The sequence below is a fragment of the Pseudonaja textilis genome, chromosome 3, assembly GCF_049901715.1.
Source record: "Pseudonaja textilis isolate UNSWEBS1 chromosome 3, rPseTex1.2, whole genome shotgun sequence".
NCBI lineage: Eukaryota > Metazoa > Chordata > Lepidosauria > Squamata > Elapidae > Pseudonaja > Pseudonaja textilis.
The window spans coordinates 49861923-49883101 of NC_141992.1; the positions used below are offsets into that span (position 1 = coordinate 49861923).

A 21179-nucleotide genomic window follows, 5' to 3' on the forward strand; every position below is an offset into this window, starting at 1 on the left:
TTAGGGAAATGGCATTAAACTCCTCTTTTTGTCTGAGTAAATATGCATTGAATAGAACAACCCAGATACATCCTAAATTTCCTGGGTCAATTTAATGAGTATTATAACCAGATAAATGCTTAAATTAATAAGCGTTGAATAAAAATATTGCAGTTCTAAAATTACATCCAGCAAACCTTTCCTCTTAAATCGGGTCTTTCAGAGTTACTGGTCAAGTCTGAGCATTGGGGAATTATATTAGAGAACATAGTGGCCTGAAATTATGATGTGTCTTATGAAAAAGCATCTGCCTAACTATATATCAAGCATCTGCCAGCAAAGCCACCACAAATAGAATGACATAAATGGTGTTATGCATCTGCCTCCTGCTCACAACAATGAGATGTTTCAGGGGTGCCCATACCTATGAAAGATTCTGTTCCTTTGTAAATACATCACTGGGCGCAAGCAGAAATGGTACATCATTAACACTTCAACAAATTCTGAGTTTTCTTCAGATTTCTCACAATTATTCAATTTTGCTCATTTTTAGCACAGATCCACACATACCTCTGTCCTTTCCCCAGCTTAGCCCACTCTGCCCCATTAAAGATGAGACATCCATTGAAGCAACTTGGCAGCAGAACATTTTTTTGTTTTGCTCCCCAGGAAAATAAATTTGCACGTATTTTAAGGAGAAAGGTAGCCCTCCATTCACCAACCTTGAATGGCAGGGCCATGCTTTAGTTAATCCATTTGAAACCAACTGTTGAATTTATATTGCCTCAATTGGTTTGTTACAGAGTCAGTCAGATGTTTAGATTGGATTAGCCATTTTTATCCACCTACCGAGTCCTTCTCAAGATTTAGGCTAGGCAGAAATTGCCCTTTAATTATTTTAAAGGTATTATCCCCATTTACTATTCCAAGTAAATGTAAACCTTTTGCAACTGACTGATGGTGATTTTGTCAATGCCAATAGCGTTCAAGTGGGGTTACCTGTGTTTTGGGATTGCACCCAAGGCACCTTTTGCTATTGGTACTGTTATTATGGTTGTTCCCACAGTCAGACAGATGTTTAGGCTGCATATTCCCCAACAAATCAAGAACAGTAGTCTCAACATATCAATAAAGCAGTGGTATCCACCCCACATAAGGACTAAGTTTTCCAGGAAAGAAAAAAGAAATGGGAGTGTATCTATGAAGAATGGGATTAGCTCTACCACAATAGTACATTATGTTTGCTACCTTCTCTTGGCTGCCAAAATCATGTTTACCTTGCTTGAAAAATATTAGAATAAAGTTTCCATCGCAGAACTGGTCTCTGGGTGTGTGTCTCTGTGTATCTATCTATCTATCTATCTATCTATCTATCTATCTATCTATCTATCTATCTATCTATCTATCCATCCATCCATCCATCCATCCATCCATCTATCATCTATCTATCTATCCTCCACCAGTGGCCTGGAAGTTTGAGAATGCTACACAGTATTTCAGCAGTTCCTAGCACTGCACTCTTCTGGACAGAGAGCTCTGAAGAGCACTTGGGATCTGTTGGACTCCAACCTAGGGGGTCATAGTCATAGGGGGTCAAGTACTCCTATCACCATTGGGACCATTTTGTCCTTTATTTTCCACAATCTCTCCTCCTTTGAGCTTCTGGTATTTCTCCAGTTTCTCATATTCCTTCATCATGTTGATGTTGTCATTTGGCACCATTACATCTATTATCATTGCTGCCTTCTTGCCCTCACTTACTACGATAGCTGGTTGGTTGGCCATTACTTGCCTGCCCATTTAGATCTAGAAATCCTACATGATCTTAGCTATTCTTCACCATCTTCTATGGAATTTCTCATCAGGATTTGGGAGAGTTTAGCCCATATATTGTGCAGATGTTTCTATACACTGTGCTAGCTACTTGGCTATGCTATTCTTGCCTGCATCTTATATCATGTATTGAACTGTCTCTGACATCTGTACCTTTGTACTGTCTAGTATGGTAGACCTCTGCTGATGTGAATCTAGTGCTTGGTGACTATTCTTGTGCTGCTATGATCAGTGCTTCAGTGTTGTTTTACTCCAGCCCTTTCTAGCCACAGGTAGAATTCCCCAATATCTGCCACTCAGCTATGTGTCACTAGTACATCCCATGCAGGGTCTTGTTTTGCCATGGCACTTTCTCTGCTTGGTCTTCCACCCTTGTTTGCTGCTGCTTCAGGTATTCTCTCAACAGCTCTTCAATTACCATTTTACTGATGTGCTCCTGGACGTTCTGGGTTTCACCCATGATAGTAGCTTTGACCCTCACTGCACCCTGCTTGCCCTCTTTCCAAATGTGCAGTCTCTGGGTATTGAGACTTGGAATACATTTTGAGGAGCTTCAAGTTTTCACATTGGCAGAGCATACATATTGATGGCATGGATCTTGTTCTTCCCATTGAGCTTGCTCTTCAGGGCCTATCTTAACTTTTGGTGATACTTGGATGTTTCCATCTCCTGATTGTGGTTCCCACATGACTATGGAATACCTGGCTATTTGTAGTTGGTCTATAGGTCTGCTATGTGGCTTGCTGGTAATTCCACCCCACCAGTCTTCCCTCTTTTGACTACCATCAGTCACATTTCTCCAGTCTGAATGACATCTCAATGTCCTCATTGTAGATCTCTGTCAGGTGAATCAGCTAATGACTCGAGCACTGTTCTGGAGGAATGCAGATCTCATGTTTTCAAGGCCTCCAAAGAGAATTTGGGATGTTTTTCCTCAAAGGCTAGGCTAATTTGCATTTTTTTTTCTCCCTGTTCTTAAAAATAAAAAAGGAGGAAACTTTGAAGACCCGAGTTTGTTAAGATTAACGTCATGAGTTGGTGAAGTATTTGGTGGTTATAGAAAGCCAGGGGCTGCAACCGCTTTACTGGGAGGCAAAACTTACTTAACAAATTTCTCACTTAACAGAAATTTTGGGTTCAATTGTGGTCGTAAGTCGAGGACTATCTGTAACAAGTCCTGGGTTACAAGCAATGTTTCTGAACTTCAAGATGGCTGGGGAATTCTGGGAGTTGAACTCCACATATCTTAAAAGTCGCTGAGAAACATTGCTGAAAGCCATTGGCTCCGCTCCCACTCCAATCTATGCAATCCCTAGTGGATTTCTCATTTTATCTCTTCATGTCTCCCTTTCTCCCGTAACTCTACCACTGTGATCACGGTGATTCAAACTACATATCCCTCAGTGCTGCCAATCGCGGCCGCCTCCCATTGCGCAAGCGCAATCTTCTGTTCTCCCGTTCACGTAATACACCCTGCCAGCTTCGTGGGGCAAAACTGAGTGACGTAGCCAGCCCGGTCTAGGCCAGATGTGAGCCGCACGCCAATAGCGCCGGGTAAACGTCCGCCAAGATGGCGTCGGCGCGCTATCGGCGCTTCTTGAAGCTCTGCGAGGAGTGGCCCGTGGAGGAGACCAAGCGCGGGCGTGATTTGGGAGTCGTGGTGCGGCAGAAAGTGATGCAAGCTTTCCGTGAGGGAGAGAATACTCAGGTAGGACCCAGGTTGGGTCTCGGCATCAGGGGGCTTGCTCTGTATAGGGCTGAGCTAGGCGATTGGCGGCGCCAAGGTCGTTTACATTAACCCTTTTCCTTTAACCCTAACTTAATAACCCTATCTTCGTCCCGGCCAGAGCGAGGAAGGGACTGTGCTCTGACGTTGTTAAATAACCGTGTGCGGAACCGGGGCCCCGGCACGATAGGTGGATGTAAAAAGTTCAGGATTTGCCCTTTTTCCGCCGGCCGCCTTCCCGGTTTTATGAATGGGCATCAAGCGATTCAAAGTCAAGCAGGCACGCGTGTTGACTTGAAGGGAAGCCTCTGCGTGATTTTCAGTCCTGGGATCTGGGCGGACGTGTGGATCTCCAGTTTGCACGATGCTTCAGGATTCCTTTAAAAAAAAAAAAAAAACTTCGTGGAAGCATTTTCTTGAATAGCACTTAAGACTTATAAACCGCTTTACAGCCCTCTAAGCGGTTTACAGAGTCACCATATTGCCCCACCCCCAACAATCTGGATGGAAGAGCCCCCCTCCCCCCCCCATATCTTTAGTACTGTAATAAAGCCAAAAGATATGTAAATGTTGAGAAAAGTTCTCCTCGCTCAGAGGCAGGGAGTGTCAGCCTTCAAGATTTTCTCCCTTTGCTTTGCATCTTTCTGCTGTCATAAGTAACAGAGGGGAGGAGTGGGGAATGGTTATGGGAAGTGAGCTGGAGGTGTTACAAAACAGAACTGTATAAACTGGAGAGGGTACATTCTTGCTTAGGTTTCTATCCTATGCTATGTGCTGCTGCAACCCTTTATCAAACTATGTCAAGGTCAACGGACAGAAGCCTCATCACCACCTGGAGATGCCCACATGATGATGATATACACAACTTTTAATTGGATGAGCCAATTGAACTATTGGGGGTGGGAACATTGCTATCACTTCGTATATGTGATTTACATGCCCATTTTCTCAGATTCAGAATTCTTTTGTTGCTACCACTTGATTTCCAGTAAAAGATACCTTTTCTCTGATTAAAGGAGTCTAAGTATTTCTTTCTTGGATTTTGAATGGAGCACCAGCTGGCAGGGAGGTTGTATCCATTGCCCTGAGAACTGCTAGCACCTCAATACCATGGAGAATAGAGGTGGCATCTTGGCATCATGGTTTTACAAAATATGTTACTCTGTCATATTTTAAAGCCAAAATAGGTTAGGAAAATGAGGGGACCTGGATCCAGCACTTGGTTCACTATGTGGGCATATTTTAGGGCTGTTTACTCAATCACATATGTACTCTTTCTATGGATTATATACTTCAATTTGTAGAAGATTGACAAAAAGTGGAATTTACACAGGGTCCATGTTAAGTCTATTTTAGGAAACTTTAATTTGATAACTGAATAGGTATGGCAGTTATAATTGAACCCAGATTGCTGGGGGCAATATGCTGACCCTGTAAACCACTTTGAGAGGGCTGTAAAGCACTATAAAGCAGTATATAAGTCTAAGTGCTATTGCTATCTTCTGAACATTAAGAACGTATGATCTGTTTTAATTATTGTTGTAAATAATTTAAGTTTTTAATTCCTTTTTTATTATAATCTATTCTTGCAGATTGCCGATCCAGTGACTTGCGATGAAATTTTTGAAAGTTTAGCCAAAATTCATACTAACTATTATAGAAATAAGGTGAGTTCTGCCATTGTGGTAAATATAATTATGTGGTGACTGCTCTCTTTATAGTTTTCTAATTCCGATTCTAGGCATACTGTTTAGATCTGTTCATAATCTTAGTTCAGGAAAAAAAACAATGCTGTTCTTCTAAAATTTTGTATAATCTTTGAAAATAAGTCTGAAGTGTATGCATTTATATAGCCAAATATGCACAAAGTCTGTTAATTACCATAACAATACTCTAGTACAAGGATCTTCAAACTTGGCAAGTTTAAGACTTGTGGACTTCAACTCCCAAAATTCCGAGCTAACATGACTGGAGGAGGAATTCTGGAGTTGAAGTCCACAAGTCTTAAAGTTGTCAAGTTGAAGGCTCCTGCTCTAGTATTTAGCAAATTAATTTCATTACTTGCCATTTACTTCATTACCTTGTCAAAAGCGCTTCTTTTTCTCTATTAGAGAAGGGGAGGTGTACATTTATATGTCTATTTTTTTTCTTTTTGGAATAGTATCCACGTCTGAGAGATACAAACTTCTCTGGAGTGCCAGTGGAGGAATGCAAGTTGGTCCTTGCAACAGGTATTTAAACTGTAGTAGCTGCTTGGAGTCTGTTCATGGGGACAGCAACATTTATTGGCATAAGTCTAGTGTCATTTGTACACTAGATTTATGTACAATTTTTGTACATTTTTTTTCTTTCTTCCTCTGGGTTCTTTTACACACAAGAATTTGCTGCCACTAATTCCTTCTTTCTTGTCAATAGCTTTGCTATGAATTCAAATATATTCTAAAAACACTTGTAAAGGACTGGTTCAGTGCCCCTCATTGAGATTTGTATCTTAGTGGCTATAAGTTGCATGTTGGTGTAAAGTGATATACAATCCATTTTTAATTGAAAGAAGCTGTTAATGATTTAAAGAGTAGTTATATCAAGTTTTTTTTAATGCATGAATCATTCCACCCAAAAATGTAGTCCTCTAGGCTATTTTAGGTTTAATGGCGCAAGCCATTTCCCATAGCCCCAACTGCCATTTCATATTTCTTCCATTTAACGTCACATGACTCTTGGAATTCAGTGGATATGACATAATATCATTCCATACAACTGTTTCAATATTTCACTGCTGTATTTGAGAAGTCCAAAGAAAGAAATAGGGGCACAGGTAGTCCTCAGTTTACAACCACAATTGGGACCAGAATTTCCATTGATAAGCAAAGGTCTTAAGTGAGTCATGCCTTATTTTACTATCTTTTTTGCCATGGTTGCTAAGCAAATCCCTGCAGTGAATGATCCAGTTATAAAGCAAATCCGGCTTCCCCTGTTGATTTTGCTTGTTAGAAACTGTCTGGGAAGATCGCAAAACAGTGCTCATATGACCCCAGGAGCTGCCATTGTCATAAATACATGCCAGTTGCCAAGCACCTGAATTTTGATTAACAGTTATAGTGCAAGGACTGACAGTAAATCATTTTTATCAGGGCCGTTATACTTCAAATAATCCTTGAACGGTTGTAAGTCAAGGACTACTTGCGTGTGGTGCTGAGGATCAGCCAAAAACTAACATGTTAATATAAGAATTGTAACAGGAATTCCTTATCTTTTGTCCATTTTCTTCTTTGGATCAAAAAGATGTGAGGAATAGATCTAAATGTATAATGCCTCCTCTGTATACGGTACCCTATAAAGAAGCTAAGGCTAAAAGTTATTATCTATCATTCAATAATTTTCTATTGTAATTATTTAATTTTTGTATATGTTTATACACTCAATAGAACACATTTAAAATGTCTTTGGAGTGTCATGGAGCTAAATTGCAGGCGTTTGTTCAATACATATGGAAAACATTACTTTTTCCTGACTCTAGAATTGCTGTATTGAATAAAGAAAATATATTGCCTGAGGCAATGAAGCAGAAATTTATATGGAAACTAATGCTTTGCATTGTAAGGTTTTGAAGGTATAGCTTAAAACAGAATTATTTCTTGTGATTGTGAGTATTCAACTGCATGGATTGCAAAGGCATGTGGATTAGGGAGGTAAAATCTATTGTGACTTCTGGTTGCATACTGGAAGAAATATATTAGTCACCTATATTTTGTAAAGCACTCTTAAAACTGTAGGCAGAAATATAAAACTTAATTTTTTAGAAAGTATTCAATCTTAATTTATTCAACTACTACTGTTTGCAGAACAACTGAAGCAGCTGGAAGAAGGAAAGCTTGGAAAATTGAAAAGGTTACGTGAAAAATTCACTGCCAATCGTCATAAAGAAGATTCCAAATAATAACTCAGTCTGTAACTGGTTTCATAAAGCACTGCTTTTGCCAGTACAGCTAAACCTTATTACCAGCAAAGGACAATGGAAAGCTATTCCGAAATGAGATAAACTAGCTCCATTTGAGTACATTGCTTTATGAAGACTTAGGAAGTCCATCTGAAGAACAGAAAATGATATAGTTATATGCTGTGGGTGTTTACCTATCTTCACTAGTGAATGTCATCTTGCAATTGATGTGTTGGAGCCTAACAGAATTGTAGTTCATGTCAAAACAAACAAACAAAAATCTAATATTGGGATTCTGTGAAAGAGATGTGTGGCTTCTTACGTTAATTATCTTGTGCATACTGGAAAGTCAGCATTTATTCTGGGGGGAAAGCTTACCATATGTTGTGCAAAATTTAATATTAAGAGGACAAATTTCTATTCTATGACTGCTGCTTGTGAAATCAATGAGATAGCAAAGTAGTTCCAAATACATGGGCAACTCCAAAGGTTTTTTTGCTGCAGTGTAGATAAAGTCCATTCTCAGTGGCCAGGAAATAATGGCAAAGACCAGTGGGACATGTTAGCATCCTAAGAAAATAGCATGCTTGCTAAAACATGTATCAGCACAGATCTTGTGGTTCCCAAGTCACTGTGGCCATAGTCCATAGAACCAGGAAGAGAGGCTTCCATGGAGGGAAAGCGTTTATAGCCTATGTATCAGGGATCCCCAGGCCACAGCCCATTACCAGGCCTTGAGCTGTAGAAGAGGTGGGCACAAGCCCATCCCTACCTGCACAAGCGGTGGGCACCATGCCCACCACTTGAGAAAATGGAGCTGTGCGCACACGTGCTTGTCCACCACTCACACAGAACTATCCCCTCTGCTATGTATTGAGCAGAGGATTAGAATAAATGACTTCTGGAATACTTTCCAACTTTGGCCTTAGCAGACTAACTTAACATTTATTTAGAAAATTAGTCAAGATTTGTCATTTTATGAAGTTATCAACATTATCAAGAGGCTGCTGATTCATCTGCTTTCCATTTATTATACTGATTTTGTGTTTTAAATTTCAGAAGGTCCACATATTAACATTTTAAACTGAGAAACAAAGCAGATGAAGATAAATTACAAAGCTGGGTTTATGATTAGTAAAATCTTTTCTTACTAAATCTGCACAGCAGTCTGTATATTGGAAGAACACTCTGCTTTGTTCCAAATGTGAATGAAACAGACTCCTTGATTGTTTCTAGTCTCCCCCGTAGACTAGTACTAGTGAAACAACTAGTCACACTTAATATACACACCTGTTTTCTGTCTTTTGCTTACATTTGACAGCAGTTAGCAGAAGTAGATTTTACAGAGGCTTTTTCTTATACAAGTGTTCTAAATTCATAGGAACAAATTAATTCTGTCAAGGAACATCTAAGTTCATATTTCAGAACTTTTATACTTGTAGTCCTCCCACTTTTTCTGCAGCTCCATTCTGTCACTGATGCAGACTAATTATGACTTATATTTCTGACACCCATGACAGTTAAAATATTTTCCCACAAACTCTTAGTGCCGGGAAGCAGGATGAATTCTAAAAGTATTTTATACTATTCTATTAAGAGAACAAGGCACAAACTGCACATTCTTACTCCAGCATGGACGTGCAATCTTTCATTATTGTCCAGTCTTTATCAATTGAAGAAAAAAGCCATTTCATGAATTATATGATTGCTTGAACTATTTACTTAATAGAATATTTTCTTGCAATTTCTTCTTGGTTGAGATGTGATTCGAGAGACAAAATGTTCATGTCTTCAAAAGGTTTAACATGAAACACTTGCAAAGGGAAATCCTTTTTTAGTGAGTTTCCATATATCTTTGAATAAGTTAAAAAGGTAGCAAGTGACTACTTGCTGACAACTGTCAATTCTATTTGCACCTGGCTATGTAGCCGTCCAAATGTAGTGCATGAAGGAAAAAGAAGGAAGAGTTATAATACAGTTCAAAGATATGGCAAACTGAATGCCTATGAAAAAAACAATTAGTCATGGCTTCAATTTCTTGCTGAATTAAATGCCTTCAATCAGTCCTGCTTGAGATAAAAGGAAGTGCTGAGGTTTTACGAACTGTCACAGCCTGGACCAATGTTCCTTGTCAGTAAAAACTTTGCAAGGAACTTAGTACCAGTAACCAAGACGTGCCTGCATAGCTATATACTACAGTTTCTGCTTGAAGACTTGGATTCCACTGTTTCAGTGATGCACTGTGTTCTGAACATCCACAAAACCCATTCGTTGCCTCCGTTTTCTTTGCTCTGTCATCTGAAATTTGCAGTTAAAAAAGGAACATTAAAATATGGTTCTTAAATTTTCTAATTAAGGATTCACAATATCTATAGTTCTTGAACTATAAATGACTTTGCAATAACATGGCTGCTGCAGACGTCTCTAAACCTTTTCTTGGATATTCCTCCACTTCATACAAGTTATTGGTATAAATATCCTCAAGAAACTTATAATTTACTGCAGCTATACTTTGTACTAGAGGGTAAACTATTCCAAATAAAATTGTTTTTAAAAAAAAATCAGTAGATGATTTCCATCAAAGACAAGCCTTATGCTGATTATAAACTAAATTGAGCATTTGGAGCAAGTAAATGGAAAGCATAATTTGAAACTTGGGGTTGAGAGGAAGCTTGCTGTGTCCTGAATAATAAATTGTACTTCTGACATTATACTGTAGCTGAGGATTTCTCAGAAAACTGAATGCATGTTCTACATTTTTCTGAAATCAGTATGTCATTTTTAGTGACACACTTTTGTCCTTCAAAATACATAACTTGACATTTATTATCCCAGTCCTTTCTAAATTTTAGAAATATATAGTCCAGTAAAAAGAAAAGAATATTAGATGTTTTGATTACCTGTTCCTTCAACTCATTCAGCTGTGAAGTGAGATGAGATACCAACTTCATGGTGCAATTCAGTTTATCTTGAAGACATCGGATCTCATTTTGTTCTCCTTCACCTTCATTACTGACCAGGGACATGGCTCGCATCCGAGGGAACCAATCCAAGTTCTTGTTCTGCAATGATTATTGAATAAAACAGGAATTTAAACAGAGTTTAGAGTTAGAAACAAAATATACAGTAAGACAGTAAAAATAGACTAAGATCTCCCTAAATGTAAGTAAAATTTGTATGAGTTATATAACCTAAAATAAAAAATTAATATGCCTGAAGAAATGAAAATGCTATGTAAGTGCCAGATGAGTCTTTTTGGATTGGTATTTCTTTTAATAATGCCTTCTTTGGAGCTACTAGCTCACTTGATGAATGAGTTGAAGGTATCTAGCAGAAATCTCAAATGATAATTAGAAGATAAATATCAGAGAACCTCCTTTAAGGCAACCCAATCCCAAATTTCAGAAATTTTGATAAACATTTTGAAATGTGGAAATATACTGGCAACTAGTGTAAAATATACAGTATATACATAGAATAGTTAAAAGCTTCCAGGCTATTTTGAGTAATTGCAAGAACAATGGGATATGAACAGTTATCACAGTGTTCTCTCTTTCCAGGAACACTCATAGATCTATATGAGAGATACCTGATTAGCAAGTACTGACAGAATATTTGTATCTTACGGTTGACCTGTGGGGTTCTGGATTAGCAAATGCTGTGAACCACCCAGATCATTACTGCTTGTGGCAATGATGAGTCTAACATCACTTTCATATATATTGGGTGGAATTATTTGTCTTCCAGAATAGCATAAACATTCAATCATATATCTATCTTTTCTGATTTGATTCATTTATAAATTGGTGGTGATTCAATCTGCATTCTGACTACCAAAATAATTCGTGAAAACATAAATTCCATGGAAGAGAACAATAGTCTGCCTCCCTGTTTCAAAACTTTTCCAAGTAAAAGTGGAGCTGCAGCAATATGGTGGCTTAATATCACAAATCCAAAAGAATCCATGGTTCAATAAGACTGCATAGCCTCCTCCCCTTGGCAAAGGTCATGCCACAGGACAACCAAGCAATCCCTGTTCCAAAGCCAGTCCCCAAATTGGATTGATAGGCGTCCACAAAGGCAACACTGGTAGGGCTGCCCCACCGCCACCACCCTTCTCATGTCAACCACAGAAGAGAAACGCCTAGTGAATGCCAGGATTGAGCTGGGAATTAAAAGTGATTACTCCTCCTTAGTCACACACATTTAGGCACTTAGCTTTGACCTTCTAAATATTTTTTTAAAAGATAAATCCCCATCTCTTTAAAAAAATTAGAAACCAAATATCCTGTGAAGTGTGGTGTGAATTTGATAATGGACAGCATCTATAGAACAGTGAGCAGAATTTCTTTTAAGAAAATTAGGCAGACTTTTCAAAGAGAATAACGAACTTGATTATTACTTCATTTCTATGAAGTTATATAATGCATACCTTGATCATTTGCGCCACATAGCTTTCAGGCCCTGTGTAGTCTGTCTTATTCTTCACTCTCACTAGTACTATGAAGTACAGGTAATTCCACATATTGTGTTCAAATTTAATGTGCTCTTCAAAGGATACCGTTTTATTGTCAAACTTGTCCCTTTCAAGCCCTGTAGAGAAAGTGAAAGCAAATATAATATTATTTAGAAACTGCTATGATCCTCCTTTTCTTGCTAAGTCTGCTTCTCCATGCATTTCTTCAGCACATTTGTCCTCCACTTGTAGCCTAAAGCAATCTGAATGCAGTAGATTGGACACTACCTAATGGATTGATGGCCCTGCTTGTAGCAGACACTTAGAACAGATAGCCCTTTGAGATATTTTCAGTCTTTTAAGTTCAGTAATCTGGAAGAAAAAATGAATGAATTGTAGTGGAGCAGAAAAATTCATATGAGGGTGTTCAGTTTGGACAGTTAGATGAATTATTTGTTAAAACAAGACTTCCCCAGAATTCTGTATGTAGCAGAAACCAATCCATCATTTCTTTCTACTCATGCTAAACATCTCTCATGCCAACACTATCTCCCGAGCTCAGACAGCTATGCCTGATTGACTGCTTCATATTGCTCTGAAATCTGCAAAGAGGAGGGAGGGCAATATTTTAGGGATATATATTCATTTTTCTTAATTTGGAGAGGGATGTGATAAAATGTTCCATTCATTTGGGAGGTAAATTGAAGACATAAAAGATAAAAATGGTGCACTGAGACTTAGAACACTTTCATGTTGTAGGATGAGAGCTCTGTTAATCTGTTAGCCAAAAATCCAAGGAGCCTTAGAAGAATCTTTCCAGACTAACATATTTATTAAAAGGTAGTTTTCATGAACTCCACCTCACTGCATCAGATGCATTGGAATGGTTAGCTAATGTAGAATTCAAATTAGGATGAAATGTCTTATCAATGATTTTGTTGTCACATTTCACTGCATTCTTTTAAACTTAAAGCCTTGTGCTGCCATGCTCTAGGCAAACTGTACAACTGTAATATGTCCACATGTAAAGAAGTTACTCAGAAGGGCAGCACACTTCCTCTAGATGATCTAGGGATGTATCAGTCAATGAGAGATTGTAGTGAAATTAACCATATTTTCATTAAAAAATTCCTGTAGTTTCTACCTAAGAGTTTGCCATAAGTTAAAAATAAGTAGGTTTAATCCTTTCATATTTTACTTCGTTGTTTTTAAACTTGGATTCTATCAAGTAAATTTTAATATAAAACTCATACATATATTCTTAGCCCAGGAATTTATCTTGAGTAGAATACCAAAATGAAGCAGAGCTCCCAGTAATTCCATAAAGCTAAGTTAACCTAATCATCCACTAGGATCCAAGCTTACTTCATTTCTATATAATTTAAGGGATAGGGCATAACAGGTCATTTTGTTGCTTCTATTATTATAAGACTGGGTCTATAAATCCTCTCCACTGCACTGCAAACAATTCAAAGATCTGCCATTGATCAAGACGTCTATTCTATTAACTCTGTCAGAAGAATAAGCATACATATTGATTTTTTTAAAATACCAACATGGAACACTCTTTATTCATAGATTTCTACATTCTGCTATAAAAACAATCTCTTAAAACTATCCGGATGCAAACTGGATAAACAAATTCAAGTCCTTTAAATCCACCATACAACGTCCTTTAGAAATACAATTTCATAAAATTCATTTAGGAACAGGAATTAATCCTGTTTATTATAAAAAATACAACCAGTTTTTTTCTCACTGGTAGAGAAGAGTTTGGTGTTTAAACAAGTCCCTTGAAATGTAAGCATTAATAAAATGTTTTATACCCATAAAAAGGAGAAAAAGTCATTTTTCTTGCAAATTCTTGGAAGATGTTTGTTGAGTGTAAGTACTGCCTTTCTCTAAGTGCTTACCACATATAAAACATGTTGTTTTCAGGATTTCCTCTTTTTTCTGTTTTTCACTCCTTAAATCTGCAAAGGTGTCAATGATGACACCAAATATAAGGTTAAGGACTATGATTATGACAATGAAGAAGAAGAGGAGGTCATAGATCACTCGAGCAGGGAACAGGGATTCCTTTAAAATAAAAATATATATATAGTCATTATCAGCAAGTATAGCTTTCCCTTTTCCAATGTCATATCAAAAAATATTGCCCAGTAGAAAATGTTGAAGAAAAATGTGGTTACTGGGAATGTGCAAAGTGTATTATCAAAACTCTAATTAATATGAAATAGAAAGACTTGATATTGTAAACACAGAAAAAGAAATAGCTAAGCTAATGCATAAAGGAAAGAGAATCAGACAGAAAAGAGGACAAATGCTTGGAGAGAAGTTCTTAGACCATGAGGCCTTGTTCATGGTGACTCATTTATCTCTCATTTGGATTACAGTAATGAGCTCTGCACTGGACTGCTCTTGTAGAGTATTCAGAAGTTACAGCTGGTCCATAGTGCAGTTATTCGATTCAGGATGTTGATTATCACCATAAAGCCCTCTATGACATGGCTATCTGAGGGAATTTTTCTCCTAATGTTTCTGCTTGGTCACTAGAGCTAATAAAAAGGATGTGTTCAGGGTCTCTTCCATCTAACACTGTCATCTTATTGGACCTACTTAGAATGGCACATTCTCAATGGCAGTGCCTGCCCTATAGAACATCCTCCTCCATGGGAACTAGATGTCCTGTTAAACTTTTGCACAATGCTGACGACCTCTTTCCACAGGCATTTGGACCAAAAATTTAGGCAAGCAATGCTGCTGTTAATGTTCTTCTTTTGCTTTAGTTTGGACACTGCAATGTTTGTACTATGGTTTCCGCTTTAATCTTTGTAGGGCACCAGAGTCACTCATATGAAATGGGTAAACATATGATATTTTAAATAAATAAGTAACTGAATATAAAAAGGAGCAACATTTAAATCTGTGTGGGAAAAACAAAATAGAAACTTTCATCCAGTTCTGCATGGGCCTACCCTTGTAGAGTATTCAACATGTTTGCCTCAAAGTACTATATGAAATCTGGCAGATACTGAAGCATTCCTGATCCTGACTTCAGAGAAATATAAGGCTTGTTCAGTTATTTCTTACATAGATTGTCTCAAATGTACTCACATCTTTAGATGGCTTCCTGAGTATATCACCCACACCACCTCCATTTCTCAGGCCATGATTTAGTACTGTAACTATGCACATGAGAAGTGTGTCACAAGCTCGTTCCGTATTATCTTCTTCTTCTGGAATAGAAACAACAGAGCAGAAAATAAACAGTCTCTTCAGAGCTCTGGATTCTCTGTGTTTTTCCCAGTTGCTTGAACAAGGGAAAGGACCCCAAAACAAACTGTTACAACTATTATAATAGAGTTGCTTTTAAATCAGACGAATCTTTTCTGGTTTTATGGTGCTGGGATGATGCCTACAAAGACAACCCTGCATCTTAAATAGAAAATCAGAGGCAACCTTTCTTTTCCCTCTGACATAAGGCACAGAATAATTTTGCTGAAGACACACTGACAATATGCTCAGTAAATGATTCAAGATTTCTCTTTATTCTTATTGGCGTCTGTATCAGAGGACCATGTTTTAGCAATCCCTTTACCTTGCAACACTTCAGGCACTGTATCGAGGGAAGAGCAGCTTATTTTATCATTACTGCATGTCTCCATGAAAGTACCTGAGTTGCTTCGCATCTCCATAGAATCTGCAGCTGGAAGTACAAGAGACAGTACATTTGTCAAAACATCCCATTTCTGTTCCTAATTTTTAAAAAGATCCAGAAAGTGGTTTCCGGTGACTAACATCCTTGATATTTAGCAGTGTCACTTTTATTTTTGATAGAACTATAAAGTGCAATCTGGTATCTATTAAATGAAGAAAGAAAAGCAAAAGTACACAAAATATATAAGTTGTATAAAATGGCATAAGATGTACCACTTGGTAGTAATTTCAGAACAGGATGCTTTTTATGAACAAAATCAACATAAATAAAAACATATTTTTCCAAGCAAAACAACAAACTGGATGCTTGCCTGCATCACCTAACAGAATAAATGGGAAAGCAGGCATAAGATGTGGACACTGCAGTTAACGAGAAATATGGAGGTCATGGATGAACAGAAATCCTTAAAAGGAAATTAATGCTGCAGAAAATATGGATGAGAAAGATACTGCATTCATTGGGGTGGGGGTGGGGGAATAGATGCAACAAATACAACAAGAAATAGTTAAGATGCAAAGAAGCAAGTGCAAATACTGAAATATTTTCAGAGAAATCAAAAGTATTTTGGAGGAGGGCATAACAAGGAGCCCTCAGCAAAATCAATGAAATTAAAAATAAAAGTATTGACATAATTGGGGGTGAAACTAAAGCATGGGAGTGCTGGAGACACATTTTAAAGATCTCCATGGGAATGCTGATGAATTGTTGAAGACTGGAATTAAAAGTAATGCTGCAATGATCAATGCCCAAGCCAAAAAAAAAAAAAGGTGAACGAGAAATCATAAATGCTTCGTGAATGTTAAACAACTGTAAGTCTACAAGAACAGACATTGTAACTGCAGGAATGTTACAATATGATGTGACATATTTAGGGAGCAGCTATGTGAAGTTGAACATGTGGAAACTTGGGATACCTTTTCTGTTCCCTCTACTCTCTCCTTTGCTTAAACTGCTGGATTAGATTATACTGTAAGCGAGTTGTCTCTTCGCTTGGTCCTAAACTCATTACACATACTTTGATCTTGTAACTAGCAGAATTAAAACAAAAGAAAGAAATTATCGATAAATAAGATTGCATTTAAACAGCCTGTCTCAGAGACAGGTTCCGTTGAATTGATGGCAAATCTTTGTCTGCTAATGTCAGAAAATACGCTGTAATCTTTCAGGAATGTATGTGTACTTGGCGCATGCAAATGAAGTTGTTTTGTTGCCTAAAATTCAAATTATAAACTGTATGGTGCATTGAGGAGCATGGACTTGAAAATTAATGTGTCTAAGAGCAAAGGAATTATGCGTGACTGAGAAAATGGAACAAATTACTGCAAGTTTCACATACATTGTGAATAACTAGAGCAAGTAGATGAATTAGTGTACTATAGCAGAATGTTTACTAAAGTTGAGAAAAAAGGATGGAAAAATATTAAGACATGCAAAACCTGGTAGAAAGAAAAATGATAGCATGTGGTCTAGTGTAAGGAGTCAATGCTTATCAAAATAAGTGAAAAATGTGGTTTTTAAGAGGATGCTTCTGCCCAGTTTATTATGTGGAAGTGGAAGTCTGGTATATGAGGAAAAGCGTAAAATTAATTGAATTCAGTGGGGATAGGATTCTTCAGAAATGTGCATAGAAATGGAAGAATGGTTGATGAATGATAAGAACTAAATAAAAAATAATAGATCATATGAACAAACTATGTTGAAATGGTATGAGAATGAATTATGATCATATTGCAAAACAAATATAGGAAGGAAAAATAAATGGGTCAAAGGAAAGGGAAAGACCTAGAAACAGATGGCTAAATGGATGTGAATATAATGGAAACAAGTTTTGTTTGTAAGGCTGGAAAGATACAGTATGGAAGGGTGTGTGCTTATAGAATAGTGTGGAATGATATGAGATGGAATAGAATGGAAAAGATATGGAACATTGTTGCTGTAAATAAATTTTAGCTATCCTTTTTTTCTCATGCCCTCATTTTTACTATTATTTCTAATCCCTCTCTGTGTTCTACATGTTGCTTGCCCTAAAAATGAATGGTATAATGTCTATATACAGCATGTATATATTTTCTAATATGTCTCAAGCTTAGACAAAGTCCAGAAATACTAAACAATGAAACATGGACCATATATATATTGACTTCCTGCAAAATAGGAAGAATTAACTCATTTCTCCATTAATCCATCCTATTTGGACAATTGGGAAACTTCTCTTCAAAGTTACTTCCTACCAGGTAGGAAGCAGCCAGCTAATTTGGTAGCAGCTTCTGCCCTCTGGAATAGTTTGCCCCATGAAATGTGTAGGGATTTCTTCCTCATGATTTCTAGGGGCAAGTGAAAACATGGCTCTTCCAGAGGGTTTTTGGAGATTGATGGTTATAGAGTGGTGACACATTTACATTCTGATAATTTTTAGGTATGTATTTTTAATCTTTTCAAATTTTCTGTTTTTAATCTGTTCTTAATACCTAAATTTCTCTAAAACACCTAGAGTCCAGGTGATTTCAGGTAGTCAGATAAATCTCATACATAAACACACGGATAGACAAATAAATAAATAACCTCTCTAAATACCAGAACAGAAAGAACCACTTCATGGTAACCGTAAAATATTTTGTCCTCTCCAAGTTGATCAGAACTTCAGGATGGAAAGGGGGATACTTTACTTAAGCAGGAGAACAAACCTTTAGATCTGATGTTGGACAGTGGGTCTACTTCCATAATGAAGTCATCTTTTAGAAAGAGGAAGCCGACAATGGAGAAGAGGTAGACAAGAATGAGGGCCAGAAGAGCTGTCAGTAAAATTGAACGTCCATTCCGTGTCACACTTTTTATAACATTGAATAAAGTCTCCTCACGATAGATCAAGTCAAATAGCTGAAAAAGAAATTTTCCTAGGTCAAATCAATACAAAAGAAACAAGGACTATAAAATATTTTTCTACTTCTGTAAGTTTTATTCCCAGAACTTCGCCCTGATGGTCTTCTGGAAAACACTCAAAAGGTTTGTTTTTTTCCAGCAAGACTGGGGATTCTCTGGTAATAGGGAGCCCATGTATTGGTTGTATTATATGTAATATTTTCTCTCACAAAATCCTGCAATATTTTCTTTCTTGCGGCCTTGTTTTTAATCCATATTTTTAATTGTTTTTAATTGGTTCTGTAGTTTTAATAGTAGACTTTATTGTACACTGTCCAGGATCACCTCACATTGGATAGGCAGCCATATAAATTTGACAAATAAATATACAAACAAACTTAAGTTTAAGTAGCTGTAGTACATTCTTGTGAGTATCAACATTCCCATTAATTGATAAATACACTGTGTAACTCTGAAAATATCTTACAATTTCCTAGATCATGAATAAAATTTTAGGTTCTGTCTACTAAATTCTCCAATCTAAATCATTTCTCTTCTTAGGCAACCTATAAAATTGCAGACACCCACAAAGGCAGACAAAATACCAAGTAAGAAAAAGCAAGGAACGAAATCATATTTTTTATTAATGAATATGATGATAAGATTATCGTACCAAGATGCTGTAGAAAAGTTCATGTACAAAAAGTCCCAAGACGCTGGTCAAGATATAGGCGACATGATAAAGAAATTCCATGTCCATGATCATGGCTTTATATCCTCGAATGAATGTCCCACGATTGCCAACAAAGCTTACTACAAATACAATTTTATTTGTCAGCTGCAAAACAATCACAAGATAGATATAGCTGAGGGCAAATATTATGTTAATAGGATGCTGCAGTATTTGACTTTTGTTCTTAATTAATTCTAACATAAATCTATTTTTTAAAATCATTTTCATTTGTCCACAAAGAAACATCTTAATTCTATGGCTGATCCTTGACACATACCCTGGTAAGGTAATCCTTGACTTAACAATAGTTTGTTTAGTGACTATTCAAGCTCATAACAGCATTGAAAAAGGTGACTTATGACCATTTTTTACACTTTACAACTCTTGTAGCATCCCCATGATCATGTGATCAAAATTTGGATGTTTAGCAACTGGTTCATACTTATGGTGGTTGCTTTGACCCAGGGTCATGTGATCACCTTTTGTGATCTTCTGATAAGCCAGGTCAATGAGGAAGCCAAATTCACTTAACAACTGCAATCATTCCTTTAACAGATGTTGCAAGCAAGGTCATAAACTCTCATGGGCCAAAACTCTCTCAAAAAACTGTCTCACTTAGCAAAAGAAATTTGGCCTCAATTATGCTCATAAGTCAAGGAATACCTGTAGGGTACAACTGTATCTCCCATCTAAGATACCATCACATGTCTATCTAGAAATACATCCTACTGAGTTCAAGAGAACTTCTGGACATCAATAACCATCCAATAACCTATGCCTGATTTCTGGGTAACTAATTGACTTACATTGAGAGCTCCCAGTATGTTTAGAGTGAGGCCGATGCCTAGATGATAGATGCATAGCAAAATGAGTGCCACAAGGAGTGGTCGGAGACCATAACGCTGAGTAAACAGAGCCATGATGGAAAAGCAGATTAAAAACCAGGAAAGCAAGGGAATCAATGGGGAATCCAGCAATCCTAAGAAATTAAGAGACAAACTCAATTATTTATCATATTTATTAATAACATAGCACTCACATAGCTGGAAAAAAAAAACAGCACATCGTAGTTATTCCTGTCAAGGAAGTCAGCCAATTACCAACCACCCAATGCAAGGAAATGGCTTGAGCAGAACTAAGCAGGTAAACTGCACCTGCATGACTAGCAATCCTGATAGGCAACAAAGACATCAATGTCTTACTGTATAGCTCTAATCACGTACAATGGCAACACTGAATTGTATTAAATATTGTTCTGATTCAGCTGTCTTAACATATTTATACTGTTTTCATCGTTAGCTCACTGGCAAAGCACCCCTTGAAGTGAAAATGACACCTTTGTTTTAGAAATCTGCATATCATCTGTATGGAACAGCACCTCCTACTAGGAAGTGGGCCAACCAATCGCATGTTCATTTTGCAGAAAGGCTACTTCTGAAGAGTTGTATTCCTGCAATGTTCAGTGGGAAATGCATAATGGCTATCAAAAGAAAGACTACATTAACAATTGATATAAGAGGATACCAGTGTTCACAGTTTCTGCAAAAGAATCTGTGAATGGAAAGATTAGAGGTAAAAAAAAAAGTCAAGTGAGAGTGAATACCTACCCATTGAAGAGGCCTCAACATAAGGGTAGAAAAAAGCAATGATGATGTTTATGAAGACAGCCAGATTGAAGGAAATACTTCCCCAAAGTGTCATTCTGCGAGCGAACCAGTACATCAATCTATTGCCTATGGAAACAGAGGCAAAGCTAAGTAAATCTCATGCTTTTAAGTAGCAGCACAAGCTTCCCCAGAGTTCTAGCGATCTTATTGCAAATATTCACTGGGCCAGGGATCAATATACTTGTTTCCTCAACTCAATTGCAAACAGCATCAATTGCCTGAAAGTAGGACACGATTTCCAAATGCTGTCATATGTGAGTTTATCAAA

The 21179-nt window shown here is 37.3% G+C and overlaps 2 protein-coding genes across 3 annotated transcripts in view; one reads left to right on the plus strand and one right to left on the minus strand.

The window, feature by feature from the left end:
• The first annotated feature begins 3337 nt into the window (after positions 1-3337).
• Positions 3338-7778, plus strand: UQCC2 (ubiquinol-cytochrome c reductase complex assembly factor 2). The gene is made up of 4 exons (XM_026718203.2): positions 3338-3520; positions 5131-5205; positions 5700-5769; positions 7381-7778. The coding sequence occupies exons 1-4, from the start codon at positions 3383-3385 to the stop codon at positions 7473-7475; spliced, it is 378 nt and encodes a 125-aa protein (XP_026573988.1). The 5' UTR covers positions 3338-3382; the 3' UTR covers positions 7476-7778.
• A 607-nt stretch (positions 7779-8385) lies between these two features.
• The window catches only part of ITPR3 (inositol 1,4,5-trisphosphate receptor type 3), a 110926-nt gene continuing 98132 nt past the window's right edge, over positions 8386-21179 (minus strand). Inside the window, exons 49-58 of one of the 2 annotated variants that reach the window (XM_026716897.2) lie at positions 20852-20977; positions 20051-20223; positions 19185-19349; positions 18337-18529; positions 15533-15640; positions 15049-15170; positions 13845-14010; positions 11908-12068; positions 10376-10537; positions 8386-9773 (exon numbers count right to left, since the gene is read on the minus strand). In XM_026716897.2, the coding sequence (XP_026572682.1) occupies positions 9705-9773; positions 10376-10537; positions 11908-12068; positions 13845-14010; positions 15049-15170; positions 15533-15640; positions 18337-18529; positions 19185-19349; positions 20051-20223; positions 20852-20977 (1445 nt within the window). In that variant the 3' untranslated portion in view covers positions 8386-9704. Of the gene's footprint in view, positions 9774-10375; positions 10538-11907; positions 12069-13844; positions 14011-15048; positions 15171-15532; positions 15641-15671; positions 15795-18336; positions 18530-19184; positions 19350-20050; positions 20224-20851; positions 20978-21179 lie in introns of those variants that run through there. The other variant, XM_087929607.1, reaches the window with a different exon arrangement.